Source organism: Crocodylus siamensis, chromosome 13 (genome assembly GCF_052110815.1).
Source record: "Crocodylus siamensis isolate JL-2025a chromosome 13, ASM5211081v1, whole genome shotgun sequence".
Classification (NCBI taxonomy): Eukaryota; Metazoa; Chordata; order Crocodylia; family Crocodylidae; genus Crocodylus; species Crocodylus siamensis.
The window spans coordinates 27727683-27755226 of NC_143407.1; the positions used below are offsets into that span (position 1 = coordinate 27727683).

The 27544-nt window shown below is 43.2% G+C and overlaps 1 protein-coding gene across 5 annotated transcripts in view; it reads left to right on the top strand.

Moving 5' to 3' along the window:
• The window catches only part of GALNT17 (polypeptide N-acetylgalactosaminyltransferase 17), a 339030-nt gene that overhangs the window by 215900 nt on the left and 95586 nt on the right, over window positions 1–27544 (top strand). For all 5 annotated transcript variants that reach the window (XR_016439053.1, XR_016439051.1, XM_090026684.1 and 2 more), the window contains exon 6: window positions 11003–11120. Coding sequence is in view for 3 of the 5 variants with exons in the window: in XM_090026684.1 (XP_089882810.1) it covers window positions 11003–11120 (118 nt within the window). In the remaining 2 variants the exon portion in view is untranslated. The remainder of the gene's footprint in view (window positions 1–11002; window positions 11121–27544) is intronic.

Consider the following 27544-nt stretch of genomic DNA (forward strand, 5'->3'; position numbering starts at 1 on the left):
TGGAAAATTCAGAAAAGGCACTAAATCTAATGTATCTTTTATGTGTTATCTCTTATTTTTAATTTGTTTCTCAGACTCTGTAGCACTTACTGCAAGTGGCAAAATAAGCCCATTTGAAACAGACAATTAAGCAAGGTCACTGGGGTAAGGAAGCTAGAGTTATTCAAGGAACAACTATTGCACATGCCATCTTGGGGATAATATTAACCAAGGTACATTGCTGCGGGCTAAACAGTCTTCCTTCTGTACAAATTTTATTATGCTCCTATGAAAGAAATCAGGTCTGTTTCTGCCCACGCCATTATGTAGTCAATGAAGGGATGCTTAGAGAATGTTCCCTTCTGCGGGACGGCATGTAGCTTCCCCTGTATGTGGTAGAAGCAATATTTGATTTTTTTTTCTTAGAAAGAAACCCTTTGTAAATGACTGTGACATTAGTTTTAGGCTTACTTTTGCTCAGGAGTGTGATATCATCACACATGAATACTATTACGTTATGGTCACACATGGCTCCATTGATACCAATAGTTATTGATAGCTTCTTGAATAATTTCACTGAAGTTCTTGCTTAAAAATAACATCTGCTTTATAGAGTATATCCAGGTTGCCATACAGTCCTTGTACCTACTTCCTGTAAAACTTGATAGGCTGAATTCTTTGGAGTTTTCTCTCCTCCTGTTGCCTCAGAGTTGTTAGATTCAGAGCTGGCAGGCCAGTCAGCTGACCTGTCAGATGTTGTCAATTGACTGCATATTTTATGACCAGTCAAAGATGATAACAGTTTTACAAAAAAAAAAATTTTTTGCTTAATGTTCTTGACTGAAAGAAATATGATTTTTTTTCTGACATGTTTAATGGGAAATTTGTGCCTTTTCTGTGCATTAGTTGGCTCTATTGGCAATTTTTGACCGATATTTGACCAGTCAATGGCCTGAACTTTTTTGACCAGTCAAATACCCAACCCTAGTTAGATAAGTGAAAACTTACAATGAAGTCTGCTTATATCAAGAACCGTTTTAGGGGTTCTGTGCATAAATTGTGGCACCTGGTTCAGTTATTCTGCATCCTCAAATTTTCTTCATGCCCTGGGCCTCGTTGTTGTTCCAGAAATCAAAACTTGACAGCTGTGGGGTTAGGGGACTGAGGGTGTTTCTCTGGGATTTTCACTAACAAGAAGGAAGCTTTAGGATTTACTTCACTTCCCAATTGAAATGATATAGCAGCACCCTGGGAAGATGAAGATCCCTAACTGAGACTTGAGGAGAATCAAAGAAGAGACTAGCCCCCCAAAAATCATGTTAGGTTTCAAACTGGGCCCAGTCTATGCCTGGATAGTCTTTGCTAGTGCTCAGTGAGTGCACTCATTAAAGATGTAGGGAGCCTTCCATAGCTTGAGAGAGATGCTACAAAATAAACCCAAAGGAAAGAGGCAGAGATATAATTGTCATAACACCAGACAAACAAAGAGAACTTGTGATCTGTAACTCTGGTTCAAGCTATATTTTCTCTGGCTGTCCAAAAGCTCTCTCTCCTACAGTTTCCCAAATGGTAAAACCAGCAAGATGTAGTATAGGGATGGTACCTTGTTACTTTCCTGATTGGTTTTAACCAAAAGGTGTACTAGTTCCATGAGACAGGCCATCCTTCTGCCATTGTTCAGAAACCACAAAGTACCAAAATGTTACCCACATCATGTGTTATCACCAGCATATTTCCCTCTGCCAAAAGATTGGAAAAGCAACCACACCTCGAATCAGGTTTCAGGAAGCATATTTCTAGTACTGTCTTCTCTCTCTCATTCTTGTTTTTTTTAATTAATGGGTTTTGTTCAGGTGAAGGTGCAATCAGGAAGTGGTGGCAGATGCACAAGACATCTTATGCCCGATCTCTTTTTTTTTAGCTTTAGTCAAGCAGCAATAGACAGCTAGCTGTCTACCGCCATTTACTAAATAACTATCTGTGGCCTCTTTCTGACTTGGGATGGTCACTCTTTGGTACCACCTCTTTGGTATTTAATATCTGTGAGTGCTTTACGGAGAGGCCATGTTCTCCAGCTGTAAAGTTATATATTATTCAGTTTGTTAGTAATTTTACGTTATCATCCAACAAAGACAAACACGCAGTTTTGGCCGTGTCTAATAGAAAATTAAGTGCTTTTTCAGCAGCAGAGCTTGTGCATATCAGTTGCGTGGCCACAGTGGAGCATGCAGAATCTGCAGGGGAGGTCAGGAAGGCTATCTAATATGGATTAGTGTTAGCCATTGACTGAAATATTTATCCATTCTGCTTTCATACACAAAATCAAAGGGGGTTGTGTTTTCTAAATTTCCTGATTTCTGTTATATAAACCCAGTGACACATGGGAGTCTGAACTGTAAAGTAGCTAAACATGCTGGTAAATGTATGTTCTTTTCCTGAACCAGTTAGAAATGGTTCCAAATACAAATTGAAATACAACCCAAGACTACCTCTTTGGAAAGATGGTATTTTTCTTATCAGAGCAGATTTCTTTTGAGGAGAAGGAAATAATTGGCTCTCTGCTACTTAAAGTCACTTTATTAATACAGTCAAGTTGGACAACTTGCATGAATGTTTCTGGATAATATGGGCCTACTTCTGTGTTTGCTGCAATAGAAAACCAGGTGTGATTCCAGTGAGTCATAGTTTGGGTGAATATGAATTTCAGCCTTACAATCTGAATCACCTCATGAGGTTGCAAATTTATGCAAGAAATCTCATATGAATTAACTTTTTATGGTTTTCCCAATGTTCCTAGTTCCACAGCATCCCTCCAGTAACTCCCAGCTAAATAAGAGAAGTACAGAGATAGGCCCAAATGAAAAATACTGGGCAAGTTTACATGTGTGCTTTACTGTGGACTTGACTAATTAGCTGTGCAGCAAAGCGTCACAGGAGATTCATTATCTGTGTCCTAAGATAGTAGTATCAGGGGCAGTATTATCTTATGGTGCGCCTACTTCCTACACCAAAGCACACTTGTAGATGGTGACTAGGACTGGCTCGGGCATGAGGGTGCAAAAGTGTGGCAGCTGCCTGCAGCCTAGCTACACACTTTAGTACCCTTGTGCCCCAGATAACCCCTCTGCACCTTCTGCCTGCAACTGACTCCCAGGCCCCCTGCTAGTCAGGGGCAGCTCCACCCAGTTCATACTGCTGCAATACCAGATGCACAGTCCTGGACCACAGCAATTGGAGCATCTACACATGCCATTAATGCTCCATGAATAAACTCTGGTGCAAAGTGCCCCAGAGGTTATCACATCACCTTAACAGCACATGTAGATGCACCCACTGAGCATGTTCACGCATGCAGATGCATGCACTTGCAGTGGGGAAAAAGTAGTGGCACAAATTTCTTCCCCTACTTTTTGCTGCTGCACATGCCCCTGCATGTGGGATTTGGTGCAGGGCTAATGCCTTGCCTTAGGGAAACTGCTGTTTCCCCACTCCTCCCAGCGTGCTGCAGGAGCTGGGGGACAACTGGAGGTGGCAAGATGCACTGGCCTACAGTCAGTGCATCTCCCAGGAGGACGAAACCTCTGTGCCTGCTGGCACATGCTCCTTTTTTCATGCTTTTTTTTTTTTTTTTTTGCTATTGGGATTTCCCAGTAACAGATTTTGCCCCCACACTGCAAATTTGCAGCGTGGATCACATTTTAACATGCCGGGCATCCAGTCTGTAGTGCTGCAAAGAGGTTTGTGGTACCACAAACTCCATGTGCCTACACATCTGGATCCAACCACTGAATGCAAAATTTCTACAGCTCTGTGACCTCACAATTAAAATATTAGTTAGAGCATGGTGTCAAGATACATAAGTGATGGGATGAGACAAGAGCAGGGCAGAAGGGTGAGTGTCTAGGCAGTGCTTCCAAATTCCCCCTAAACTCCTTGGCTAGGGACAGAAATTACACATAAACTGGTATAAGTGATTGGAGACTGGTTCAAATCTGTAACACAACAGAAGTTCAGTGGACATAAATCACTTTCAGAATGGCTGGAAATGGTTTAAGATAAACCTGGATGGATTTAGTATCAGCCTTGACTGATTTAAATTAAATCATTTTATTGAACTGCCTCAGTTCCCCTCCAGATTCAAGTTAACTCACAGTCCCACAGCATCCTAGGATGCTTCACAGGGTGGGCAGGCTAGCCTTGGCACAAGCTGTCTGCTCCAGCCAAGCAGGGAGGCATGTTCTAGCACCCCCCAAGCTTTTGGCCTGGGCCACTGTACACATGTGGCTGCATTTCCAGAATCAAAAGTGAATGTCTGTTCGCTTGCTTCTTGGTTCAATCTACACAGCTTAAACTAACCTGTGAAGATTAAATTGATTCAGCCTCAAGCTTTTTGACTGTCTATACTTAGTCCTTAAGTAGAATAGCTTGATAACAGCCACAGTGCCTAGTATTGCTTCAAGATTGCAGTGCCAGCTGTGGAGCTTTTGCAGAGCTGAAATGCTTTAGGAGGAGAGGCATTTTAATGGATACTAGGTCTTCTTGTTCATCTCCTTAGTATATCTCCTTCAGTCTGTCGGTCCCTATTTGAATGGACACTAACCTTTTCTGAAAATCAGTTGAATTTCTGTCCAGCTTATAACTTGTGCCTTAAGTAAAATATAAGATGGGAGGCAAAATCTAATTTGTATAAAAGAATTAATTTCCTTGAATGGAGGAGGCAATAAACTTTAGACATTTAAATCATTAAACCGTAACTGTGCACCAGAGAAAAAAAAAAGAATATTAAAGTAACTTAATAGGCTGGGATAAATGTTTGTCTCCCTCCCTTATTTATCTTCATTGAGAGGGTATTTTAAAAAGAGCTAATGCTGCCCTGACCTTTTGTCATTTATTTGTTCATGGGAGCCAAGCAAAATAATAAGAAACTAACAAGCCATGGAATTCTGGATACAAAACCAATAATTCTGCTAAATATGAATCACCTCTGTTCATTCTAGCTGCCAAATTCCACTTTCTGTTCACATTAAAGAAAAAATAGCAATTGGGACAAATAAAAAATTCAGAGGCCCAGTGTGTGGCTTTTAAAAACCAGCTATGTTAATGCTTTTAATTAAGGGGCAGGGAAAATGAAGGGCTTTATAATCCCTGGGCTGTTATTTCATTGTGGATAGGCCTTCTGTTATTCTAAACACCTGCCCTTTTGAAAGATTTGCTGTTCAATCCAGTGTTGTTATTTAAATTCCAGTGTTCCATGAGTTATCATTTATTTGATATGGAACTGCTGTTATGAAAAGGAATGTAGCAGTTAATTTGTATTGCTTAAGGGACCTGAGCTCTATTCAGGAATGCCGTTTTGCATGTTTAACTGTAGCATGCATTTGGAAATGAATATGGAGCATATTAAAGGAGAACAGAATTTGGAGGTTAATTTAGAAAACGTCTTCCAGATTACTTGCATTTGGAGTTTGTGGAAAGTATTTGCTTTCTGTTGCGTGTCCAGAAAATGTGCACTTAAGGCTGTGGTAACAAGAGCTTCCTTACAGTCTTTGGGACAAGTAGTTATTTCTAGGGATAAGAGAGCAATCCCGTTTCCAAGCTTGCCATTGACTTGGTCCAGTGCTTAAAGAAATCAGCTGATAGATACCCATCAACTCCAGCTGCTACCATACAGGTCTCTCTGGACCTTATTCAGTATCCTGTGCCTTCAAAAATGTTAGATTAAGATCTGACCCTGCGAAGATATGTACACATGCTTTGCACTACATATATGCCCCAGGGTGTTAAGGAAACTGTTCACAGTGTATCAATATAAGCAAGTGAATAGGTATTTTTGCAGGATCCAAGCCTACGTTGTTAAAATCTTTCATGCTGACACAATGGGGACAGCCTATTTTGTTCTATTTTTAGGGGTGAACGCTCGTTCATTAGTAACCAGTCTGTGACTGCCCAAAGAACATATTCACAGAACCAATGACATTAGTACTTAAATTGTTGGGGGATGGGGAGAAGAATGGGGTTATTTTCCCTGGGAAAATCAAAACCCACTACATGGGAATAAAAACAGAAATATATTTTCCTGTTAAAATGCCTTATTGTGATTGTTGGGAGTTGATTTTACACGAGTTATCAGATGTATATACTACCCTATCCAAAGAAGGCTTAAGGCAGCTCATAATAAAGCCCATAAAACATTAAATAAAAAGAGGCACCCTAAAACCTTAAAAACACCACCTCACCCAAATTGTACCCTGGGTGTGCCATTCTCCTCTGGAGGTTAGGTCACATCCCCTATAGTAGCCTAGCTAACAGAAGAGAATATACCATCCAGACTGTAACCCCCAGGAATCAGTATTGTACTATGTCATGATCAAAATAATTTTGCCTACTGGGCACTCAGTTTTCTGTGGGGTTTTTTCCTTTTGGTCAAAAATCCAGTCTCGTCTTAAAAACGGTTTTAGTGGAAATGTTTTGAATAGCTTTAATGACACTTTTCTGTCTTAACTGACCTCAACCAAGCATGAGAGTGAATTGAAAGGTTTCTGCTCCCCTACCACGTCCGTTCCAGTTCTTCAGCCAAGGAAAAAGAAACCCCAAACAAGTTATGAACATTCTGTGAAAACAAAGTGACTTTTCCTTGTATTTAATTCCTGGAGGTAATCCACGATAATGGAGCTATTAGATTCTGGCACCCTTAACGTGGTTATCATTCCAGAAAGAATTGTTTCTGCTAATGGTAGTTATCTTGCTACAAATAAAGCAATGAAATTGAATTCTTAAGTACTAGAGTTGCAGCAAACCATGAAACATTGTGCTGCTTATTGAAACGAAGGCTGAGATCGACTGTTTTTCAGCCAGCTATCTAAGATTGAGTTCTGCTGATTTCTGTTCTTACTCATTTAATATGCCAGCAGCATTCATTTGTTTCCTGATTCTTTGAAAATACTGTAGCAAATGTAAATAATATTAATACTTTGCACTTAAAGTCCTTACATGCCACAGATGTCAAGTGCTTCACAAAGGTTAAATTCAGCCTCATGCTATCTGAGAGCCAAATTATAATACTTTTAACTGGGCTGAGCAGTCTCTCATTCCTGTTGATTCCGGTGGGATTCCTCAGCATTGAGTCAAGTTATCATAATCTGGCCTTATGTAAGTTAAAAGGGTTATAGCCACTTGTAGACGCATAATAGGCCACCTATATATGTGCCTGACATCTGCTCCGACACATTATAATTAGAATGCATCGAAGGAGACTTGATTGATTGAGTCCGGTGGAGTGTGCTAATTAGCACGCTCCAGCAGCTTTGACATCACATGTATTCAATGTCCCTACACTTCAAAATGGCAGTGGACGCGCTTTAGCTAAAGCTCGTTGAGCAAGCTTCAGTTGAAGTTTGAATCATGGGACACTGAGTACACAAGATGCTGTGGGCACTTACAATGGCTCCCGAGAGCTTCTCTAATTAAAGTGCCCCCTCCACTCCCATCCAGAGCACGTGTAAAGATACGTTATATAAATGGAAGCACAGAGATACTAAGTGAGTTGCTACAGTTAAAATATACATGTTAAAGATCACAAATCCTATCACTGGCTGAGCTAGACCTGGAAGCCATGTTTTCTGCTTCTAGTGCCATATTGCTACTACAGGACTAGACTACATCAGAGAAAGCAATGTGTGTTCCTGGAAAAATAGAGGATAGGCTGGTAATTCAGGCTGACCTGGACAGGCTCATAAGGTGGCGGGGATCAAAACCTGATGGCATTCAACACTGAGAAATGCAAGGTGCTCCACCTTGGGGTGGGGGGGAGGAGGGGAGAATCCACATCGTACCTATAGGCTCGGCAATGCTACACTCACTAGCACCATGACTGAAAGAGACTTGGGGATCATGATTGACCACAAAATGAACGTGAGCCACCAGTGTGATGCCACACACATAGAAGTATATAAGGGGTGTGCAACAGGAATTGGGAGAACATCCGTTCACCAGGACACCCCAAGGGAAGACAAAAAGTCTAACGGTCACAAAATCCGGGAAGACTGTTTTAGGCTGGATGCAAGAAAAAACTTCTTTACCATATGAGTCCCCAGGATCTGGAATAGACTCCCCCCAAAAGTGGTGCAAGCACCTACTCTGGACATCTTTAAGATGCACTTGGATGCCTGTCTTTCTGGGGTCATTTGACCGCAGCAGACTTACTGCCCATTGGGCAGGGGGCTGGACCCCATGATCTTGCGAGGTCCCTTCCAGCCCTAATGTCTATGAAATCTATGAAATGGATCAGATTTGATGGAGCAAATAGAGCTATGTTTTTGGTAAGGGATAGGCATTACACATAATCCGGGTTAAGTGATCAGAAACTGGTTTAAACCTGTAACAGAACAGATGTTCAGTGCACAGTTTGAAAATGGCTGAAACCAGTTTGAGATAAGGCTAGTTGAATGTAGTATCAGACAACCAATTTGGGTAAAACCAATTTATGCAATGTTTGTCCCGGACCCCTTGCTGGTTTAAAATAAATCAGACTCCCCCAGCATCCCAGCATGCTCTCTGGGCTGGGCAGGGCTCACTGCTCCACAGTAGAGCTGGCCCCTCCCCTCCGCTCCCTGGCTGCAGCTCTGGCAGGGACTGCAGGTTGCTCACCCGACTCCAACACTTCCTGCTCAGCAGGAATTCCCCCCTCCCCTCTGCCTTGCGGAGAGGTGTCTGTGTATTAGCTAGCAGACCACATGCTGGCTACAGTCTGTGCTGAATCAAGAGGCAGCTGGTAATGTCCCTTTATTGTTTTCTTAACTGGGTGATAAAGATTGAGTTAGGGATAATAAACACTGTTATCAGTTTCCTGCTGGGCTAATCAGAGCCTGGATGTGCCCCCTTCAGCTCAGTGTCGTGCAAGGGAAGGGAGGGCTGCTCTAGCACCCTTTGGCTGCTAGCCTGAGCCACTGCAGGCATGTGCCTGCATTTCTGGGATGTCTGTTTGGTTACAAACTGGTTTAGCCTAGCCAGGTTAGACTAACCTGCAAAAATTGAATCAATTCAGGCTCAGGCTTTTTGAATGTCTGTACCTAGCCTTGATGATGACATAGAATTTGCATTCTATGAAGCACAAGATCAATGTATGCTTAAAACATGACATAAATACACAGGCATTAAGCTCCATGTGAATTTATACCATCCAGTTGCAAAGTACTGAACTTCACTCTAACAAAGAAATTTCACCTCTTAGATTTGGTACTTACAATACTCAAAAAGATGCTGCACATGGAAAGAGTTAAAACCAATATACTTTGGTCTTTCCATATCCCAAATTATGAGGTAATAAACACGCTCAGTTTCTTCTTCGCTAGTACCCTCAAGTGGATCTATGCTCGTTCTGTATAGCATGGAACGGAGTCTAGGTTAAATAGGAGAAAATGCCTTTTATTTTACAATGGAAAGTGTCCCAGTAGGTGATAAACATTCCATCTACCGCAACCACAGCAGATTAGTAAATCACTAAGTAGCAAGAAAATAATGATATAGTTACGTTATGAGCTGTGCTCTGTGGTAAAGCAAATTTTTTAGTCTGAGGTTCCAAATGTGAAAACACAGCAAAATAATGGTCTACATAGTATGTTGATGTAACACAGAATAGATCCCTTGAATCTATATCAGGAGAACATATGACCCAGTGATTTCAAACCTTTTCAGTTCTTCCAACCTTATAAAAAAATTAAGGGGAAGGACTGAGAGGAGGAAACTGGCAAGATTAGTAAAGAGAACTGCCAGCAAATGCCCTTAATATCGTACAAAAATATCCAGTGCTTTCTCTTTTTGCACATATATTAATGTCAGTACCCACCTGTCTCTCATATTCTCAGTCTTTGTCCCTTAACGGATATTTTGAGCTTGGCTGGTCTTCAGATAAAGAGATCAATAATGCTGCTTCATCACTTAAAGAACAAGAGGTTTTGTGGGATTCTAGGGTCAAAACTTTTGCACCCACTGACCTCAGAAAAGCTGCAGCTATTGAAAGAGATAAGCAAGTAATTCAACAAACAATTCTGTGAATACTTTTGCCAGATTTTTAAAGAAGTTGCTTCAGCCGCATTGTTGTTGCTCTTACTAATTAGTAAGGCACACTCCTCTCTCTGAATTATTAATACTGTTATTGCCATCACAGTATCCCTTGAAGATCCCAGCCAGGGACCCTATTCTAGGAATTTGCAAATACACAGTAAATACATAGTACAAAGGTAGGGCTTGGGGCTGGGGCACTGAGATACTATGAAGCTCATCCAAAACCTCACAAATATGTGGCAGAGCTAAGAATCAAAAGCAAATCTCATAGGGCATTGTTGTGTGTGTCCCCACACGGTGCCGGGCACTTCTAATTAGCAAGCTATGCCAATTACCCGTGTGTCACATGTATCAGCTGCAAAGTGTGTCCCTGCGCTGAGAAAATGGCAGCAGTGCACTTTGAACTAAAGCGCATCAAGTGTGTCTTAGTTCAAAGCTCACCATTGCCATTTTGTCAGCGTAGGGGTATGCGCACCACTGGTACATATGGTGCCAGTGTGTGTCAATTTACGTGCTCCAGCAGTCTGCTCCACCACACTGGATTTCCGGGACATAGGAGCAGACTTCCTGCATGTGTGTAAGTGCCCTTAAGTCCCAGCTCAGAGCCTTAACCATAGGATGCTTCTACCTCTCCATTGCATACACAAGAGTGTGCTGAGCAGTTGAATTTTGTTCAGTTGTGCTTCAACAAGCAAAATAATCTCTGTCATATAATGCCCCAAAATTGAAGTTACTGCCAAGAATAGTGCTTACTACTATGAAGCCACTGGGCCTGCCAGTGGCAGTAAGCTCATTAGACCCAGTCTTATACCACAGAAGCCAGTGGGAGCTTTAATGTAGTCTTCAGTGGCATTTAGGATTAGGACTCATTTTACTATTTCATGGATTCAGTCTATGGAACTACTGGAAAATGACAGCTGATGATGTTGCACCAGTTTAATTTACTGTTCTCTTCCTACAGGACCCCAGCAATGATTGGCTGCTCCTTTGTTGTCAACAGGAAGTTCTTCGGAGAAATAGGTCTTTTGGATCCTGGAATGGATGTATATGGAGGAGAGAACATAGAGCTGGGAATTAAGGTTTGTACTATTATTCCAATTATTTATATTTCTTTTCTTGAAAGCATATTTAAAAAAACTTGTCACAGGCCAAAGCTTCTTTTTGATGGCCAAAACCCATTAGAAATCTGCACTGGAACTGAATCTATAATTATTTTGGTAATATGTCACAATGTCCAGCAGACAAGTTATGTATTTGGGGGTATATATTTTTCATTCTTCTCCTCAAGTTCCCATACCAGGCTTTGTAACAGGGAACCAGAGCTCCCTTTACTTTAAAGGAGAAACAGCAGCAGGGAGATCCCCAGGTTGGGGAAGACAGCTTATTATGGGCTGACAGCAGGGAAAACAAACCACAGTTAAAGGTAATTTGCACCTCAGTGGATGAGAGAAATAGGACAGACACCCCAGCAGACATAAATGGAGGGCTGGAGGCAGTGGAGCCGTGGTACAAACAGAAGTGGGACAAGCTGCCAATTAGGACTAGCAAGAGACAGTGGTGCTGGCACTAAAGAGGCACCTGAGAAGAAGAGGTGGGGCTTGGGCAATTAAAAAAAACTGGTTCTCCGAGTAGGAGGGGAATCAGAGAGTCAGACCCATGCTGCAGAGGGAACAGAGCTCCCAGGAAGGGATGAGCTGCTGAAGGAATCCCGACCAGGACACAACACTCAGGAGACAGCAAGGCGAGAGCCCAGGAGCAAGGGTCCTGGCCAAATGTTGCTATACCTTGCAAAAGGAGTGGAAAGGTTCGTTTTAAAGCAGATGCTTAATTACCCTTTTATTAGCGTTTACACTGGAGGACTGTGTGTGGTTATTGGGGGAGGTCTGGAGGCCATGGAGGGTGTCCAGGATGCCCAGGCACAGCAGGAGAGCCTACCAGCCCAACACAGGACCTCACAGGACATGTGAGGTCTCGAGCCTGACAGGGGGAGGGGTGCAAGCCACACTGGTACCCAAGGGGCACATGGTGTTTTGAGCCCTGCTGGGGGCTCATAACACAGGCAGGTAGCAACCAAAGTCTGGGCTAGAAAGCCAACAGAGGCAGCCTTAAGCTGAGCGTGCTAAGGGCCAGGGCCCAAGAAGGGTGGAACTTACAAGTTGAGAGGGCCAGAAGCCAGGCCAGGGGCCTACATCCTGAAGGGCAGACCTGGGGCTAAGGGCCAAAAGCCAGAAAGGGGCAGGAGCCAGGTCAAGGACCTAGAGCCCAATAGGGTGAAACAGAGGCTAAAGCCCAGAAGCCAGGTCTGGAGCAGTGGTTCTAGGCAAAAGGGGCCAGCTACAGTAAAGCGGCAGAGGCTGGAAAAGTCAAGGCCCCAACAAGGACATAGAGACCTGAGGGGTAGGACAGGAGTAGGCTGGGTCCAGGCAGGACCCCCAGACTGATAATAGATAAAGGCTTACTTTGGGACCCTGGGGAAGCCTCCCTTTTTTGTAATCAAAGTATTCCAACAAAGGCATGGCAAGAAAGAAAAGAGGAAGTGTGCCCTAGGAGCTGGAGCAGCATGGGAGTCACATGGCAATCAGGGGGCATCATGGCTGCCCCTGGGGGCTTCAGTCCTGTCATAGGTTTAATCTAAAAGCTACAAAAGGCAAATGGAATGACTTGATCTATGTCAGTTATGAACAGTGAGAGTATTAGGCGTGTTGAATCTTTAATCCACTATTCAAGAAAACTTGTGTTTATCCTCCTCAAAGAATTAGCTCCCTGGGAGCCAATGGGGTTATTTATTATTGTTGAATGCACCATATGAGATTAGAGCCCTTAAATAATCTTTTGAAGGCAATTAAAGGTTGCATAATAAGATGTATACATGTATGGGTATAAGTAAATCTAAAAAAATGTTACCCCAAGTAACAGTATCTACAACCAGAGCATCACTTGATTACTGTAGACACTATTAGATGGGTTTTAATGATTTGAGTATTTATATAAATAAGATGATCCATAAACCAAAAAATGAATGCTGACAAACGTGCAGAAACAGAGTCTAAGGAGATGAATGGCTTAGTATACTACTTGTGAGTTAACCAGCTGATGAGGAGAGACTTGAGACTGACTTACAGCTGAAAAATTGAGTTGACCAGGCTGTTGTAAAAGTTGAAAAAAAAAATCACTGGTCATTTAACAGATTTTCCAGAAAGTATTTGCTTTGCTAGAAAATCAAAAGTAGTGTATAAAATCTATTGTTATTGACCACGGGGGGGGGAAAACAATAAAACTCTGCTAGACAACAGAATAGAAATTAAAGGCTTTAAATATGCCACTTGGCTCCATACCCAATGAGGTAATTATTGCAACATCAGCATGCAGTGGATTCTGTAAGCTTGAGGTATCGAATTCCAAAATAATCTTGATTCTTGAGTACCTACATTGGGTAGTTTGTAGCTATTTAATTGCTGTCATTCAGAGATTGACGGAGACCTTAGGAAGAACTTTCCTCCTAATTAATAATTCAGATCATCCACTCAGTTGTGTGTGAATTCATGGGATGTTGATCTTCTTGACTAGAAAAATAGAAGAGATGTCTGAGGCATAAATAATAATTGTATGTACCACAGTTTTTCACATTGTTCAACACTAAAAAGGAAGTGTCCAATATCTCCGTTTGAAAGACTCTGAAAACTCCCACATCAATTTCTAATCTGTATTCTTCTATCGCATTCTCCCATGTCCACACTGCCCTCTGGCCCATATTTTCAATAGTCATTGGTGGCTTCGATTGAATAAACATTCAGGGTACTTTAAAGAGGCCTGACTTGCAAAAAATGCTGAAAAATCTGGTCTCCTTAAGGTGCCTCAGGCTGGGCAGTGGAATCTCAAGGCAGATAAACTGACTCATCACTTCAAATAATGTAGGCCTTTTATGTGTAAACAGAGTTTGCCATTAAAAAAATTGGGCCTGTGATCAGAATGTAGCCAATGAGTAATTTTGCCACTAAATTCAGTAGAAAAGTACCTGGTGCCAACTTACTAATTGCATTTCTTATTAAGGTTTATTCTATAAAAGGTTTATACAGGGTTAATACATAACTCATAGTTAGGGACCTACTCAAATTGCAACTTTGCATTTTTTGTGGAAACTGTGATTTGAAGTCAATTCTATGAAAAGCAGCATTTCCCATGATTTTCGGCAGAATCACCAGATTTAAAAAAAACCTCACTGAAAATGTAGTGCTGGCTCCCCAGTGGGAGCCAGCAATTCCTTCCCATGGCACACAGAAAGGAAGCCAAGATCCCTCTTCTGCTGATTGGCTGAGAGGGCTGCCTGTCAGCAAGGGGTAAAACCACATTAATAACAGCCCTCTAGGCCAGTCAGCAGTGAAGGGCAGGGCTGTCTCAAGTGTAGCCCTTTCAACCAATCAGTAGTCAGAGGTGGGGCTGCCACTGGGGCCTCTTGACCAATCAGGGGCATGGGGAGGCCTCACTGAGGAAAAACAAAAAACAAAAAAAAAAACCACACACAAAAATGACGGTGGACATCTACAAATCACTCACCTGTCTCCTCAGTTTTGGTAGGTCCCTTCATAGCTGAACAAATGGTCAATCAATTATTGTTGTGAGGGAGTGAGGCCTAGGAGTGGCCGTGTACTCCCTAGCACGGTGGTCCAGCACCCTCGACTCGCCTGCCATGTCTTTGATCTTATAGGTTCAGATGGGAAGCTGCCTACTCTCACCTTAGACACCGCGCTGATGTTACCTCTGTTTCAAGTAGGGTGCTCCAACACCCCCCCGCCAAGCCTTATGGGCAATGCGTGCCTCCTACCTCCCCTACAGCATGCCCCAAGCCTCACAGCTGTTCTATGGACGTTGTTCTGCCCTTGCCCTCTGGCACCCTCTCCGGCGCCCCTTGGGCTCGTCCTGCCCTGGTGCCCCTCTCTGGCACCCCCGGGCTTGTCACCGATCTGGCGCCCTTGGGGTTCGTCATGCCCCGGCGCCCTTCTCCAATCCTACCTGGGCCTACCACGGCACTGGCACCCCTTTACCAGCGTCCCCCAAGTTGGTCTGTCGCCCTTTTACCCGCACCTCCGGGCAGGTTAAACCCCAGCGCCCTGTTACCGGCGGCTCTGGGCCAGTGCTGCGACCTGCACTCGCGCCCTGCTGCCCCCCTCTGGGGCCCTTGCCGAGCTTCTCGCGCCCTGCTGCCCCCCTCTGGGGCCCTTGCCGCAGCTGGGGTTACAACCCCCGCACACCAAGCACTTCTCCGGCACTCGTCCGCTGTGCCCACTGTGGCACCACTCTCTGCGCCCCTGCTGGGCGCCAGGACCCCCCCCCAAGCCACTGGGGCACTCCTGTGAGGCCTCCTCACACCCCTACTGCCTCACCCGGTCCTCCAGTGTAACTATAACAAAACCCTAGCCCAACGGCTGTAACAAGACCACCAAAGAGCCTCCCTGCTCATAAGGCAACTTCAAGCCCCCACCAGGGCTCCTAACCATACCTCCCTTCAGTGTCCTCTGATCCCTGGCATCATAGCAGCCGGGCAGAATGGCAAGGTTGCAACTACCAGCTCAGCTCTGCCACAGAGGTCCTCCTCTAGCAGCTGCCAGAAGGGAACTGCTAGTCAGGTTCCGGCCTGGGCTGTTTATAAAGGCCCAGCTCTGCCCCCTTCTGGCCACATGACCTGCCTGGTTGCCCCAGCAACCAGCAGCTGGGCTGCCGGTGATTGGCAGCTCACCTTATCTCACTCTCAGGCACGGAGCACCCCAGTGCCTCTGTGACAATTGTGTACAGTTACAAAATCCAACTGGTCAATAGATTTTAATAACCTGAGCCTACAACTACTTACAGATTTAACTGATATGCTTCTAACCATCTGTAAGCCATCTGTAATATATCATTTTAAAATAATGTATTAATCCTCTATAACCCATTTAGAAATTGAGCCTTCATAGAACAAGCTTTGGTTTTTGGTTGTTTAATACCTTTTAAAATATGGCAGTTATCAGAAAAGTAATTGTGTACTTCTTGATTTATTCTTAATGATTGTCAGATGAAAATTGACTGAAGTCGCAAGTCACAGATGTATATTTTTTCCTCAATGATGGTGATGCAACTGCTACCTTGTTTTTGAAAATCAATTGGTGTTATTCAACATAATATGTTCTGATTACCAACAATTGCTTCATGCTCCTGGCTGCATGTATACGTTACTTTTAAAGAACAAAAATTAGGTAATAGTGTTCAACTACAGTCAGATCAAAGGGACAAATAAGCTGGAGTATCTCAGAATGCAGGCAAAGGCCTAAATTAAGTATACTCTAGTATAATTAAATGAAGAATAGCAGTTAAAAAAGTAGGTTATATTAGAGAGACAAAGGTTATATACTTAGTCTGGGGTATTAAAATGTCCAGACATTTTAATATATAATATTAAATAGTATATTATATATAATATTAAAATAGTATAATAAAATAACGTAAAATCCAATAAAATATATATATGGTCTTTATCTACTGAATTGTAATGAGTTAAAAAAAGAGCATTTCCACATTAATTAAGTGATTTTCAACCACAGAACAATTATTCATGCTTAAAGGACTGCAGGTAAACCTGGTGGTAGGGGCTTTGCTACTCATTAGAAGCTGGAAAACATCTTTCTACCTTGTGTTCTGCTTGTTGAATAAATGTGGTCCTGGCATGAAGTACATATTGCTCTGTGTATAATTATAGTTCCTTTTATCTCACTACAGTGTCTCCAAAAAGAATTACATCTTCTGTTTATCCTCTCCCCTCATCCCTAGTCTACTACTTTGCTTCCCAAGCCAGTATAAAAATGAAAAAAATTCACATCAATCTGTTTGTCAGCAGAGAGAACAGAAGTGTCCATTAAGCTGAGGAGTTCAGGATAACATTTCAAATGGAATGTTTTCATTATCTGTCTATCTATCTACTGTATATAGCCAAATCCAAGACAACTCTGAATTTAAGATGCCTCCCTACCCTGTTATTTGATTCTATACATGAAAATTTAGAAAAAAGTTATAATTTTCCATGTATAGAATCTAATTATTGGATAGTCATCTTAAATTTGCCCTTCCCCTCCCCTGCAGTAAGTAAAGCAGTGTTGGTTGGGGGCAGGTAGTGGGGGAGGTAGCATCAGGGCAGGTGGCGGGGCAGGAGAGGGGGTGGGCAGTGGAGGATCCAAGTAGCTTGACCTCCTCCCCTTGCCCCCCATACCTTCTCCCCAGCTGCCTGTTCCCCTTCCCCCACTACCACATGCAGAGGTGGAAGGAGGCAGGCAGCAGCTGCAACCCTGCTGCCTTGTACTCAAATCCAAGATGCAGATTTTTTTCTCATCACTACTCAAATCCAGGATGAGGATTTTTTCTCATTGTTTCTCCTATCCAAGATGAGGATTTTTTTACTCACCATTTGTTAAATGGGGGTTTGGGGGGCTCCTCATCTTGGATTTGAATAAATGCAGTATTTATCTATCTTCCAGTATATAGATATTCCTTGCTATCCTGTTGTCTAACTGCTGGGTCTTTCTTACCCTATTTTCCATGCCCATGGGTCATATAGTTGATCACCTCTTCTTAAAGTTAGCAATAAACCATAGGCAGGGGCTAAGGGAGTTCAGCACCCCCATATGCAGGGCAGTGGGTATAGCTGGGCCACAAGGCAGCCCAGCTGCGGGTTCCAAGCCACTGCAGCAGGAGTGGGGAGGGGCACGCGTGCAGCCATGATTGCAGCCTGAATGTGGATCACTGGCAGCATGGCAGGCAAGTACCAGTCTACTCTGAAGGGGAAGGAGCTTGCGGGGGGCAGATCAAGACCCCCACGTTGAGGGAGGGAGTGGGGCAGAGGCAGGGGCAGGGGCTGGGTTGAATGGGGCCCCAGCTGGGCTTGGTGGTGGGACAATCGGAGCCCGAGCAGCTCGTCCAGTGGCACAGGAGGAGCTCCCACCACAGTGCACACCTTGGTGGAGGCAGCTGCCGCTGCACACTGCAATTTGAACCCCACTGCAGCTTCCCTGGGAGCAGTGTGACACCACATGCCTGCCACTGCTGGGCTGCACCGTGCCCCTGCCTGCCTGGCAGCAGAACGCAGATGGCATCACATGGCACTGGAGGCAGTGGCAGCTGCAGTGGGGCCACTCTCTCCCTCACCACTGGGGCCTCGATCTGCCCCTCCCCACAGCCTTTCTTCCTCCCCCCCCACCCCTTCCCCCACAGACTTACCCGCTAGGTAGGAGCAGACTTACCCACTGGCAGAGCAGGCTCACGTGCAAGCATGCACACAGTTAGTCACCCCCTGCCAAATAATTTTTTGCCTATGCAATAAACACTTCCCACAACAGTCCATTTTGTTACCATTCTGACCTACAGAATGGTAACAATTCCACTTTATTTCCAAAGACAACAGCACAGCTGGTAACACAACAAAGCTAGTAACACAGCTACTGTACCTGGAGAACCTGGAGCTGGAGCTGCCTGCATGCCTGGCAATCATGAAAGTGCATCGGGGTTGAACTTGGCAATATTTTAATTTTACAACTGAAAAGGTCCTTGGATATGGACCCCAAACTTACAGTGGCTTTAACAGTAGATGTGGGCCTCTTACTCCTATGGATTTAGCATGCATTTTAGCCCTGGTTCAGGAAGGGACAAAAATGCTTTGATGAAAAATTCAAGTTAATTGACAACTCTATTTTCCATACACAAAATAGTCTTGACAGTTCTTCTTTTTTTTTTTTAATACCAGCATTAATATTGCCTCTTAGAGCAAAGGTGTCTGGCAGGCTCTCTCCTGTGACTGCTAATACCATGACACATTAGCAAGTTTGGTGTATTGCCCGTGCAGGCAGGCTTCAAGCCAATGACATAAGCATACAAATTCTGTAATCCAATGCTTAGTCTCCCTCAGCTAAACAGCCACCCCACAAGGGAAAGACTTTTAATTGAGTGGCCCACCTGCATTTACATCTTCTGCCTCCAAAATTTCCTCTAATAATTTTTACTCCCTTGGTTTTGTTTTCTGTTTTGAAATAAAAGCTGTTTGTGGATACGGCTCTTAAGGAACATTTGAACTGCCAGGTAGTTATTGGCTTTTAATATGCATCACACTGTTTCTCTGTGTGTAAGGCTTGCATGGATTTTCATGGTTGGTCACAGACATTTACCAAGACTCTCTGGAAAAACTACCCATGAGGTTTGTTTATGAACAAACTTACAGAGGCATATTTTGTGTCTGTTGTCATCGTTTTGAACATTTGGATGGGTTACAAGGTTGTTTTCAGATTGGGCCATGATAATGTCATGCATCACTAATTAAACTTGTTTGAGCTGTCTTTTAGAGATTAATTTAATCAATAAGGATATTATTACTCCTTTGATAGTGTCATTTGTATGAATTGTCACTTGATGAAGGCAATTAACTCAGAATGCTTATTAAATGATCTATCTCGCACCTTATTTGTGTAGTAAGAATCAATCATAGAATTCATTAAGAAAAATACAGTTCAAGGATTCCTTTGAGGCTTAGTTTGTATTGGGTCTTTTAATTCATTTTTTTAATACATATAAAACCACAGTCTGTTCAGATTTCAAAGGCCAAACTTTCCTAACTTGAATGAGGACCTTGTTACACGGTAATTTGGGGTGGCTCCTAGAGCCCATAACACCTGGATTGTCCACACATTAACAGCTGAAACTGCTTTTAAGCACTCATTATGCCACTCAAAATGATGCCACTCCAGGGCAGGATTATCTCTGATCCGTACTACCCAGCTTGTGTTATGCTAAGGGCTTTATCATACCATACACCCTGAGCTGCACAAATGTTGATCAGCTTAGTGCTAGTTTGGAGTTTGGAGCAGTCACACCTTCAATTTGAGCAGCATGTCTGTGGGGAGTGGCGACACCGTAATGGAACAGGAGCTGGGTTGTGCAAATCAAGAGATAATCCTGCCCTAGAGTGGCATAACTTTGAGCTGCAAAATGAGTGTTTTAAGCCATTTGAAGGCAATAATGTACAGACACTCCAGGTTAAGACCTCCAGAAGCCACCCAAAATTGTGTAGCCACTCTAGGCTACACCTTGGTGTAAACTTCCCACCTACACCCCCTCACCTGCTGGCCTGGATTGGGCCTACTGCCCTCCCCTCCCACCATCCTCACACCCCAGGTCCCTGTTCACTGCTCCCCCCTCCCTCCCACGCACTTACTTATGGCTGCCTGTGCTGTCTATCCCAAGGGAGCAGGCAGGGAAGGGTTAATCTGCCTGTATGGCAGCTGTGGACAGGGCTCAGCCCCAAGAAGGGCGGAAGTCCGGCAGTGCTAGCTGGGCACCCTTCCTTGCCTGCTCCCCTAGGACAGACAGCTGGGCAGCTGCAAGTAGATGGGGGTGAAGGAGTCAGGGAGACCTCAACAGGGAGGGCAGGGAACCAGGAGAGACCTGGGGGGAAGCCCAGATTGAAAGGGTGGGGGGGCGGCAGGGGTTTCTTACCTTTCAGTCCTCTAGGTCCTTGCTGGCCTGAGGTGTGACTGCTCCATACTCAAGCTAGCACTAACACCGTTCAACATTTGTGCAGCTCACAAGGTAACAAGGCCCAAGTGTAAAGTGTAACAAGGCCCTGGATTTCATGTGCACATCTCAGATTTGAATATGCAGATCAGCAGTCATGCATGCAGAATGAATGGGTAAAGGTGCCTCTCTTTGTACAGCTTCATGTGTTAATGGATAGTGAGTCACAAAGTGATGTGTGGAAATAGAATCAAGTATTTGGTGGCAATTATGGCTGTATAAATAGTTATTTTTATTCTAATCCTGCAACCACCTATGCATATTAGTAGAAGACCCATTCATTATTTAATTCCCATGTCAACCCTAGCACTAGTCCTGGTACTTTAATAGTGTGTGTACTCCTCTATTCACTAATGATTACGCTCATTGAATTTATACAAGAAAAATTATTCATAAGTTTAAGTGTTCATAGAGTAAAGGTCTTACAAACAAAATGTCAGACAAATATGCATTTTTGTGCATGCCTTTACAAAGCAGCTCTCATCTTCTGGATTTAGAAAGTCTTTTTTTTTCCTGTGTGCATCTGTTTTCCATAAAATTAAGGAAAATGGAGCTGAGTCCCTCAGCTTTCATTGAGTTCGTCCATGCTGATGGAATCCAGTATCCTGTCCTAAATGAAAGACAAAAAAGTTCAATGGTGCAAAGAATATTTTCCTGGTGTTTTCTACATAAATAGATGAACAATGGTTTATAGTAGGTAAAATGCCAGGTTTGGTTTGGCCCATGGGACACTCAAGTTTAACTTCATACTCTGGCATAGATTTGCTTTGTTACCCCAGGCCAGTGACTTAGGATCAGCCTTTCTATGACCTGGTCCTTCGTCTTTAATTTGGGAATAATAGCACTGCCCTACCTCACAAAGGTGTTGTGAAAAGAAATGCATTCTGCAGTGTTCTTGTACTATGGCAATGCAAGATCATACAAGTATCTTAAATAGATACTTACCTGAGAACTGCAGTGGTTGGCACTTGTCATTACAATGTTGAAGTAGAGTCGGTTTGAATCAATATCTTTAATTCTAACTGACTGTACAGACACCAATGGGAAACATAACATTTTATGTTTGAGCAATATGCATTGCCTGCTGTCATTTTGAAGGTATTTCACTTAGGGTTTTTTGTTTGATCATCTTCAGAACTATATCTCTGTGCTTCTGATTAAAATTTAAACTTTGGGTGCAGGTGGGTTAAGTGATCATAGGTTGTTGGTACCTAAAACACCAGGCTCATCCACGTGTGAGCACGCATTACCATGTATCTCCTGTGGCTGCCATGTTTTCTGATTTAAGAAGACATTCTGCAATGTGTGTGTCCACTGAGGTGTGTAGGACACAGCCCTGACAGTTTTAAGTGGGATGGTGCGAGATGTGTAATGAGAAATTGTTACTTTTTCTTAGCACTCTGAAAAACTTGAGTCTGAAAAGCATATAATTTATTCATAAGGCTTTATTAGGCCCGTGAGTATGCATAAAAAGATAGTAGTTAGGATTAAAATGAGTTTCTCGTGACATACGGGAGGCAGAGCGGGGGGCAAGTGGGGGTTCCTACCCACTTAAACTCTCCCATACTAAAAAAGCAAGCCACCTGGCCTGAAATCCCCTGAGCCAAATTTAATGTTTTTTCTTGAAAAACTGGGGACATATCAGAGACAGCTTTGGAGGAATACAGAAGTGAAAGTGGAGCTCACTCCTGGAATATTTCTTTTGTTTTATGTATTAATTTGTTTGTTTTTTGTAGTATGTTATTCCATAAATGGCATATAGGGATCCTAATTTCTGTGTAGTCATTTGGACCCACATAAGGGCTGAAGCAGTTTTTTTATGGCAGGAATAGAAGGAAACAGACCGCAAGGGGGGCAGGCAGTCCAGTCTGATACATGGGACAGCAGAAGCTGCCCAAGGAGAAGGCCCCTATCTTTCCTGTTTTCAAGGCACAATCAAGTTTCTCCACAGATTGCAAGATCAAAGATGATGGATGTTTTGCAAAGTACTATAGGATCTGCATTCAGCTTGCCCAGTCCATAGGGATACCTACAACTGAGGAATTCATAAATCCTCTTCTTTTAATATTTTTGCCCAAATTTTTATAGGTATTTAGGCACATAATTCCCAGTGAAATCTGTGCTCCATTGCATTTAGAAAATCGGGCCTAAGGCTGTTTCCAAGTAAACATCTCATTAACTCAGAACAGAGAAAGAAATAAAATAAAACTGACCTTGGAAGTACAGCTTTAGAAATACAGCTGTATACCAATAATGCATATGCCCTTGTGCACGGTCACTTATTTATATTTGTCTGTATCCCTGGTATAGCACTAAGCACTGGATTTTACTCTTCCGACAGAGCTATTGTTATGTGGTTGAAAAAATATATATTTTCACTGTTGAAAAATATCCAATCAGTGAGAACATTTATTTTAACAACAGCAATTGGTGCTATTATGAATTCAGACCCCTTGCTCCACATTTTAGTTGTCAGCCCTGCATTTACTATAGGTGCTCGAGGATGTTTTATTATAGGAAGCTCCAGTGTAGTTTTCCAAAGTGAAAAATTCCCTTCATCAAATCTATCTCTATAGAAATAGAGCAGTAATTTGATGATTTTCTAAACAGGCTATAACCTCGGCATTGTAAGGCAGATATTTACACCTCTCTCTTCTATTACAGCTGCAGCAGCCTGGACAGTTTATAGCTGTCTTTTCTTTGGAAGGGAAATTGCAAGCAGGCAGTCATGTATCTTGTGTTGTGCACTCTCCCCCTCCCTCCCTCTCTTTCTGATATGAAATGATTTTTTTGTCTCTGCCCCTTATCACCATTTGAAGAGAGAGGTGGTAGGGAAATCATGTTCACCCAGTTTGATTCTAGTATTTTTACTGGCAAGGTTTTTTTGTTTGGTTGGTTGGGGGTTTTTTGCAGGGAAGAAGTTAATCTTGGAAAAAATTCTAACTCTTCCAGTACAATAGGCAATATAGTACAGTTGAAATTTCACATCTGCAGTCAGAGGTCCAGCTGAAGGCTAGGCATCACATCATTTTCAGTTGAGCTCTTGGCACATATAAGGCTTTTGCTGATCTTCTGCACAGGGTTGGATTGCAATTATAGCAAACATTAGCTGAAGGCTTGCCAAAGGATTGAGGTAATCCTGGACATTCGGGACTAGAGTCTAGTGCTCCACTATTGTAATCCCAGGCTCAGGGACCCAGGAGCAGATGGCCAACTTTTAACTGTGCTCTAGTTGTGGAGAGGACCCGCAGCCCCTCTTCTTGTTAAAGCCTGGATGGTCAGGAAGTGTAGACCCTCCTTGCTGACTTTGTACACCCTTCATTGCTGGCTTTGGAGAGAATATAGCCTGATGTCTTGATGTCCTAATGGCCTAGCTCTGCTTCCTTTGAAACCCAGGTTAAAACTGCCATGGAATGAGAGCTAGGACTAGGCCAGTACTGATTGCTTCTGTAAATCCTACCCTATGTTTTTGTCTTGCATCTATATACAGGCATACCCCGGAGATATTGCGGGTTCGGTTCCAGACCACCACAATAAAGCGAATATCGCAATAAAGCGAGTCACACGAATTTTTTGGTTTCCCAGTGCATATAAAAGTTATGTTTACACTATACTGTAGTCTATTAAGTGTGCAGTAGCATTATGTCTAAAAAACAATGTACATACCTTAATTAAAAAAATACTTTATTGCTAAAAAATGCTAACCATCATCTGAGCCAAATGGCGCCGATGGAAAAATGGCACCGATAGACTTGCTCGACACAGGGTTGCCACAAATCTTCAATTTGTAAAAGCGCAATATCTGCGCAGCGCAATAAAGCGAAGCGCAATAAAATGAGGTATGCCTGTATTGTGCAATTCCTCTTTAAATATATAGTTACAATCAGAGAACAAGTACAAAAAATAATACTATTTTTATTCAACCAGTCCGCTCCCGCCATGCACCCTGAGTTAGGTCAGCTCGTTTTTCTGATCGGATGTGTTGCTATTACTTCTGTTAAACCCGTTGAATCAATACAGCCCTGGAATATTGAGCTGGAGTCCTGTCTGCTCTGCACATCATCCACAGTGTTGTTGAATTTCAATTGCCAGCCATTTGTTAGTGGTGATGCATGAGCCAGAATAAACCCAGCTCTTAAAGCACAGGCTGGGCTAAAAGGGCTGCCTGTTGTAATTTGATCTAGATTTACCAAAATGCAACAAAGATAGACCCCTACAATGCCATTTGCACAGAATTCTTTTCCAGGACACAACTGCCCTTTGAATTGTCCCAAAGTGCACAAAACAATCATCTCTGAAAACAACTTTCGTTCCCGCTTTTGCTGTTATAGTGGGTGAACAGGAGCACACTGCTGAGTCTAACTTCCTGGGATGTCTGGGATATAAATTGCCCTATAAACTGGAAAACAAAGTGGCATGTCCTCCTTACACCAAGCCCAAACCAAACTCAATATTGCCTTGTTACAGGAAGGAACACACTGTGGAAAAGATAAGATAAAATTTGTCATGTTGTAATTCTGTAAAAGTCAGGACTCATAGTAGAGCTGAGCAAGAAATGTTAATTATATCTCATGACCCTTTCTGAGGTTTTAGAAAGTTTCTTCTGTAGCAACAGGACAAAAAACCTAGACTTTTCACAGGTTTCCATAAGAGAAATGCCCAAAATAACCTGTTATGTTACTTACGTAAGGATCAAATCCCTGCTCCATATAAGCAGCTTGAACATGGGTTTCTAATATCTCAGGGAAGCACGATAACTAATAGGCTATTGAGTCAGTCTTTCTGCTTTTCTCTAGCCCAATGAATGTATAGTGTCCTAACTATCAAGCTACTGACTTTTTCCTGCTTAGGTGACAATTTGGGTTATACAAGTAGAACCAAGCTCTGTTGTCCACCCTGCCCTTAGCTCATCCGTTCCAACCAGTTAAAAAAATGGTGTCTGGGTCATGTCTGCATCCTTTGCTTTGGAGCCAGGCAAAGAGCAGTCTGGTGAGTAGCATGGTAATAATTTCCCCTAATCAGCTTTTTTGAAAATAATTTCAGTAGTGGCCAGGTCGTGAGCATGGGGTCATAGTTCAGTGCAACGTAAGGGTGCTACATCAAGAGGAGGTCTGAGTAGTCTATAATTCTTCCCCATCTTTATGTTTGCATTGGGTCTCAACTTGGATCCCTTTTAAAACTGTTGATGTCAGACTCTAATACCATGAAAAAATTACTTTCAAACGGTAGCATCTTATTCATGGCATCCACTCCCAGAGATTATTTTTTTTAATATCATAGTCCTTTTCCAAGCAGGTATGCTGGCTCCTCTTTAACATTTTATGCCATTTACCTCATCTTAATCTTCGCCTACTGAATATGGCATTGTTCTACATAACAGCTATCCTTTGTGCTAAGAAGCGTGGCCTCAAGTTATCCATATGCTGGTTGTTTCCTCATTGACCTCTTGCTTTTTCTTTAGTTACTGGATATGATTCTGCAGTGCACTGTATTTTTACCACACGTGGGAAGTGCAAAATGAATTAAAAACCCTTAGTTAAAATATTCTGTCCTGACTGTTATAAACACCTGCAAAGAGACAAGGCAATGACAGCTCAAAACTGCTTTTGGTATTCTTCTATTGAATGAAAAGCCTTTTTTATTGTTTATATCTTCACATTAGGCCTGTGCTAAGTGGCTGGTATTCCCTTCAGATTTGGATTCAGCCGGTTCAGGGGACAGTGATTCGATTTGGTGATTTGAATTGCTGTCCCGAATCGATTCATCCGAATCTGATTCAGAGATTTGGCCGCAGCCAAATTGGCCAAATATACAAATTGGCCTCATCTCCCACCCACTCTCAATGGCTGCCCCACCAGACCCAGCTCCCAGTTCTCAAAAAAAAAAGCCCGGCACTCACCAGTTGCTGGGGGGGGGGGTGAACCTGCTGCCCCACACTGCCCCGTGCTGCATGGGAGCTCTGCCATGAGGCCCCAGAAGGCCTGAGGTTGCTGCAGCAGCCAGTGAGTTGGGCCTTTTTCTTTTTTTTTTTTTAAAGGGACAGGAGCTGGGGCAGGCAGGGCAGCTATGTGGGAGAGTGGGCAGGGGTTGGAGGTTCATGGCAGAGCCCCCCACGCAGCATGGGGCATTGGGGGACAGCAGGGATTGCCCCCCCCAGCCACTAGGCAGGACAGCCAAGGGGGTGGCTGGGACAGCAGGTGGGGTTTGGGGGGCACTCAGAGGGTCTGGAGGGACCAGGCAGGGGATGGGGCCTGGGAGGGTACCCCCCCATGGTCCCCTCCCACTCTCCTCCAGCCCCACCTTCACTGTCCCCTATGTCAGTGGTCTCCAAAGTGGGGTGCACACGGTGCGCAAGATGATCCATTGGGGTGCGGGAAGAAAATACTAGAACTTCTATTTATATTTATTTTTTATCTAAAAAAATAAGAAAGAAATTAAGCTTTACTAATATTTAATATACAGATTGACACTGGCGCCCTCACTCAGTCTGTATGTCAGACGGTCACGTGTCATGTATGGAATGCGAGGTATCCTGAGGGAAGAGTGAGAGTTCCACAACATGGAGGGGTTGACAGTGGTGCCCTCATTCATATATTGTGGGTGCATGCTCAAAAATTTTTTACTGATGGGGTGCGCGATCAAAAAAATTTTGGAGACCACTGCCCTACGTACCAGCATGGAGTCTGGGTCCAGTTCCCTGCTGCAGTGGGCAGGGACTGCCTGAACTGTCAAAGCTCTCCAAATCTTTACCGAATCGATTTGGACCTTTTAATTGGTCTCCTGATTCGATTCGAATTCAGAGATTTGGCCACAAAATCGAGCTGAATCTTCTCCAAATCAAATCAGCACCCAAAGTTTTGCACAGCCTTCCTTCACATTATTTGAGTCATTTTTCCAATGGCTCTCAGTTCCAATAGTC